The 6000-nt window shown below is 46.6% G+C and overlaps 1 protein-coding gene across 2 annotated transcripts in view; it reads left to right on the top strand.

Moving 5' to 3' along the window:
- The first annotated feature begins 236 nt into the window (after positions 1 to 236).
- NRBP1 (nuclear receptor binding protein 1) overlaps positions 237 to 6000 on the top strand; it is a 29632-nt gene continuing 23868 nt past the window's right edge. For both annotated transcript variants that reach the window (XM_077329958.1, XM_077329950.1), the window contains exons 1-2: positions 237 to 393; positions 842 to 1056. In XM_077329958.1, the coding sequence (XP_077186073.1) occupies positions 862 to 1056 (195 nt within the window). In that variant the 5' untranslated portion in view covers positions 237 to 393; positions 842 to 861. The remainder of the gene's footprint in view (positions 394 to 841; positions 1057 to 6000) is intronic.

Raw genomic sequence — 6000 nt, 5'->3', positions numbered from 1 at the left:
TTTAAAAAACCACCGGGAGGGATTCTCCCACCCCGCCCTCAGCGGACATTTCCCATCCGGGGATCAACGCGCAGCACGCCCGGATCTACCCGGCGCCAGCGCTGCCTCGACGGTTAGCAGGCGCCGCCTTTGCCACGGTCCGCGCACGCGCGCTTCTCCCTCTCGCTCGGTAACTCGGTAGACTGACAGGTATTAGAGAGTGGGCCGGCTGTCTCAAGCGCTCTGTCCAATCCGAAACTAGTCCCGCCGCCCGGGGCGCGCGCTCATTGGCGGATGCGGAGCCCCACCTCCCCTGGCTGTCCAGTCGCCGCCGTCCGCAGCGTGTTAGGCTGCGCGGCTCGGAGGCTGCCACTTGCCTTCGGGCTCTCGTCGCCGGAGACGGGCCTGTGCCCGGTAAGTCTCCTTGAGCCTTTCCCGTCACCCCGGGGGTGGGGGGGAGGGTAGGCCGCGCTTGGCCGGGCGGGGGAACATAACTCGTGCCCCGCCCCCTCCCGCGTTTCCATGGCGCTGGCCGTGACTATGGGGAGGGTGCCTGGCTGACCCCCCTCCCCAAGGAGGCCACGCCCTCCTGAAGTGGATGAGTTCGGGGTGGGCGGCGGCGGTTGAGGCCTTCTTTCTCCTCCGCAGGGGGGTTGGCTTAGGGAGGACAGCTGCTCGTGACGCAGCCAGGGAGGGGGGGTGAGGAATTGTCATGGTAACAGCCCCCTCCCTCCTGTGCCTCGTGCGGGGTGAGGACCCTTAAGCCCCCGCAGTCGAGGAGGGCTCGACTTAGGCAGAGTTTCCCCCAAATCCACGCCCCGCAGGGAAGTCCCCGGTTACTCCCTTGACTTCCTCCGTGCAGGTTTGCGAGCCTTGTCCAAGATGTCTGAAGGAGAAGCCAAGCAGGTGCCCAGTAGCGGCTCTGACCCAAAGCCGGATTCGGGGCCTGTCCTGGCCTCCTTGTCACCGCCCATGGCTGCTTCTGCCCCCCAAGAGGAGGAAGAAGAGGAGAGTGAGGACGAGTCCGAGATCCTGGAAGAGTCCCCCTGTGGAAGGTGGCAGAAGAGGCGGGAAGAGGTTTGTGATGGGGATGATGGACCTGGGAGAGAAGTGGTGGTGAGGAGGGCACCGACTTAGAGGACAGACTTTGTTCCTTCTGCTACTCTGCTTTCATAGTGCAGGCAATCATGATATGGATGTTGGATCTTTCCCAAGGACGGCAAGATCGAAGCACGTGCCCTTGCTTCTTTGCTAAAATCACCTAAAAGCTCTGTAGTTCTTTTGAGTTTCATTGCCAGTGTTGGTGATGGATCCATATGATGCCAAAATCTAGAAATGCTCTTAAGGTCTGCAGTGCTTCACTTTCCAATATCTGTCAGTAAGTAGTATAGTTTGTCATAGCGATGAATGAAGAGGAGAAATCAAGATTGGCGCTAGGCAATGGCCACTAGGCAAAGGGCTGCTCTTTGTTATTCACATACATCAGTAGGCTGATGAAGCATCTATTCTATGATGGGTTTCCCAAGTGAGAGCTTGGATCCTTTCTATGTGAGATAGAGGCTTAAATACATAGGGGAGAGTTGGCCTGAGGGAAACAGGAGTTGCTGAGTATTGCTGTATCACTGTAGAGGACATGCAGAAATAGTAGCCCTCAATCTGACCCTGGAGTTGAAGCAGCAAGAGACAATCCTTGGTTGAGCTTTTCCAATCTTGTCCATTCCATTTTTAATGGGTAGTATGTAGATACTTCTGGTACTTTTGCATTCACTTCATTGCAGGGGCTCGTTGCTTGCTTCTTGCTTTTTTTCCTGCTTGGATGAACACTCCAGATGGCTGATTATCTTCCAGCTGTTTGCATTGCCCTTAAATTAGTTTCCTGAAGAATGGAGTAGAAAATCCAGTTAAACAAGACAGTACTAGAATAAATAATTCTAGAAATTTAAAAGGCATGGGAGAAACCCATATATTACTTTGAAATTGGGATTGCTGTGCAGCACTCTTGTATTTTGAACTTCTCTCAACTTATAAAAGATAATTGCACTTGAAAAACTGGGAAAGGTGTGGGTGCTCAGAGGCTAAGTTATGAAGAATGTGCCTCCTGCTTATATGGCACAGAAGTGAAGGCAGATCCTTTCACAGTTCTTGTGGTGTTGGGGTTTTTTGTACAGGAGTTAATTTTGTATGCCTTCACTCTTAAACTAGAGAATTCCTGTAAATCCCCTAGTATCCTTATTTATTCCTTCTGTTGGGCAACAGACCACTACATAACTCCTCGTGGTTTTGTATTGGGGTATTGTGTAAAATTTCACTTCATTGTGGTACTAATAGTTTAATTTCAGTTAGTTCTAAACTGTAGTATACTTTTTGGGATTTGCTGCTTTCTTTCTTCACAACAAACCATGTTATGACCATTTCACATATTATACAGAGGCATGCCCAAACTAGCCATTGAGCTTCTCAGCTGACTCTAATCTTTCTCCTGGCCTCACAACCTTCTTACCAGAGATTTAGGAACCACTATTTTAAATTGCTGAGACTACATCATATATTTTATGTCAGTCTTTACCTCAGTTGTGCAATATTTTTCATTCCTGTCTGTTATTTAGTTTTTCCACTGGGTCAGAGCATAAATTACTTTTTATCTACTTATTGTCCAGTGTGTGTGAGGTGGTGCCAAAACTGAACTTATTGTATACAGAATCTGCAAATGTAGTTCATGACAGAAATCTCAAAGCAAATACAGAGTAGGCCATTCAGCCAGAAGCTATGGACTTGAATGGCTTCACCAGCATCTAGTTTTTGTTTTGCTTAGTCTGCCTCGCCCCCCTTGGGTTGGGTAAGATGCTTCAGAGAGATCCAGTGTCTTGACTTCTTGGGCTTTACTTGGTGTGCTTGCTCTAGCCCTCACTATTTTCCTTCTCGTCTTAAAATAGATTTTCTGAAGCTTCCTTGCTGTGCCGAGTCTGTTGTGGGTTTTTGTTGTTGTTGTTGTTGCTTTGCTGGTTTTTCATACAGACCCTTAACTCTGCACCTTTCAATCCCCACATCCCAGAACTGTTCTCTAAGCTATATTATTCTTACCTCCCATTTTGGGGGGTTGTGCATGTGGATGTTAAACGATTGTTTTATTTTGGGTCCATTTCTACAGTAAGTCTTGTTATTGTCAGTGTGACTCGTCGTAGTTTAACTGCTAGAGGAAGTAGCATCACATCAAGAGAAGAGGCATTTGGGAATGTGTCCCTGATGCAATTCAGGTGGCCACATCACCTAATATGTCATTCTGTTGGAATGTTGAATGAAACAGCACTGAGTGACTGGACAGTGGGAGGAGAAGTGGAGGCTTGCCAAAAAAACAATAAGTGCTGGAGCTGTGAACTTCAGACAGGTAGGAAAGAGAAGGGATTGTGAACTGTGGCTGGAAAGGAATGAACGGCCTCACTGTTTTTTTTCCTCTTTCTGGTCTGTGGCCCCAGGAGGGTCACATAGATAGGTACCTTGGTCTTGCTTTTATTGGTTCTTATCCACAGTCCTCTTGGATGAGACATGTTCTGTGTACATGGTTGGTACACACAAATGAAAGAACAATCATAGCAGAGCAAATTATTAGAGTTAAAGGGGGAAAAAAGATCCAGAATTTTTGATCAAAAGCTATTTTACCATAGTTAGTGTGGGGATAGTATCAGGGGGACCTGAGTTCAAATCCCCAATCAGCCTTGAAGCTTTCTATAGGCAACCTTGGGTCAGTCACTCTCTTTCAGCCAAATCTGCCTCATGGGTTTGTTTTGAGGGTAAAATACAGAAGAGAACAATGTATGCTGTCCTAAGTTCCTTGGAGGAAGATAGGAGGATAAAAATGTAATAGATCAGTCTGACCTCTGACTCAGGGAAGCTGGTAGAAAGTGCTGAAGGATTATTTAAGAGAGTGAGCTTTATGGGGAAACTTCATCATTGCTTCTACAAAAAAAGCAAAGAACTGGGATTGGCTGTGGGAAAACATTTGCTTTGCATGCAGAGAGCCCTATGTTGAATCCTTAGCATCTCCAAGTAATAGGATCTGGGGAAAGTGATGTGAAAGAGCCCTGCCTGAGACCCTGGAGAGTCACTGCCTGTCAAAGTAGACAGCGCCAACCTTGGTAGGGCTTTGTAGAATGCAGCTTCAGGCATTCACGTGTTTCATTATGGCTTAGAATCATAGCATCTACCTTTAAAACAAAAGCAAGCAGCATGTGGGAATACACGAGAGAGGCCCATAAAATTCTGAGTAGCAAGTTCAAGGTTCTGGCCATTCACGGCTTGGGCCCTACTTATCTCCTTATGCCCCCCCCCCCAGGGCATTTCGCTCTGCAGGTCCTAATCTGCTTGGCGGTCTCTGACTCTAAGGAAGCATGCCTGGCCTTGACCCGGGCTAGGGCCTTTTTTGTTCTAGTGGAATGAGCTCCTGGGAGGGCTTGGGGGCCTTGACAGAGCTATCACAGTTCTGCAGGACCTGTAAAACGGAGGTCTTTCCCCCAGGTCTTTGGTTGAGGCCAGGGTTAATAACAACAGGGCCCTTCCTCAGGCTACGCACTAACATCTTGTGCACCTCCACCTTGGAGTAAACTGCTGCGAGGTTAGGGGGAGGATATATGCTGCCAACTTTTTTTTTTTTGAGGGTTTGATGGTTATTGGACTTTTATGGAGTTTTATGGGGTTTTATATACTGTAACCCACCACAAGTCTCGGGAGAGTGGTGGAGTAGAAATGCAACAATAAAATAAATAAGTGTAATTTAGAGTAGATAATGAAATATTTTTCTTCCCCAGTAGCAGCTTTTTTGGTCATCCAGTGAAATCAGAATGTTGCTGATTCAGGACCCACAATGGAAATCTTTCACTCAGTGTATGAAATTGCTATCCTAAGGTGGACAAATGATCACGAGTATATGTAGCTTTGCAAAAGACTGGCCAAATCGAGAGAATGTGGAGTGATCATATCATCAATAATCAATCAATCAATCAATAAATATTTTTAAAAATTTCTAGCCCGCCTTTCCAATACAACTTAGGGTGGGTGACAAGATCATTAAAAACGATAGACTAAGTTATAACATGAATGTAATCTAATTTCCCCCAACTGATACATAGCAGATTGAGGTTTTGGGGGCGAGTTCTAGAGTTTGCAGAGCAGATCCCCATCTCGAGTGGTGAGGCCAGCACTTTTTGATACTATGTCTGTTAAGTGCCAGCAAATCACTTCTGACTGATGGGGACCCTGTGAATTAATAACTATCCTTTAATTAACAGCCTTGCCCAGGGCTTGCAAACTGAGGGCCGTGGCTTCCTTGTTTGAGCCAATCCATCTCCTGTTGGGTCTTTGTCTTTTCCTGTTGCTTTCAGCTTTCCCTAGCATTATTGCCTTTTGCAGTAACTCTTTGTCTTCTTATAATGTGACCATGGTATAATACTTTCCGTTTAGTCATTTTAGCTTTAGGGAGAGTTGGGTAACCTTGGGCTAGTTACAGTCCTGTTGGAACTGTTCTCACAGAGCAGTTTCTCTCAGAGCTCTCTTAGCCTTACCTAGATCTGTTGTGGGGAGAAGAAGGGAAGGCACTTTGAGACTCCTTTGGGTTGTGAAAAGCACTTAATTGTCTTTTTGGTGGCCCACAGTACCTGTAAAAGTCTCCTTGAGCACCACATTTAAAATGAAATCATATACTATCAGCCGTGATTGTATGGAATCTTCACCTTTAAAGGCAGCCTACCTCTTCAGTACCAGAAGTATCTGGGTGGCCGCTAGACAAAGATCATTTGCCTATAGAGAAGCCTTAGGGTCTAATTGGGCAAAGCAGGTCTTGTGGTCAGTTTAATCTGAGCTTAATGAAACCTTTGATTTGTACACTGTCTGCTTGCTTACTCGCCTACTCTATTACCTAAGCACTCATTGCTGGTGCTTGTCATTTTGGAATGTTTTACCAGTCCTTTTGGTGAGGCTTTTTAGAAATCACCATTATGAGTGGGAAGGGCCATGGCTTAGTGGTAGAGC

This window comes from Paroedura picta, chromosome 1 (genome assembly GCF_049243985.1).
Source record: "Paroedura picta isolate Pp20150507F chromosome 1, Ppicta_v3.0, whole genome shotgun sequence".
NCBI classification, from domain to species: Eukaryota; Metazoa; Chordata; class Lepidosauria; order Squamata; family Gekkonidae; genus Paroedura; species Paroedura picta.
This window is presented reverse-complemented; position numbering and strand designations above follow the sequence as displayed.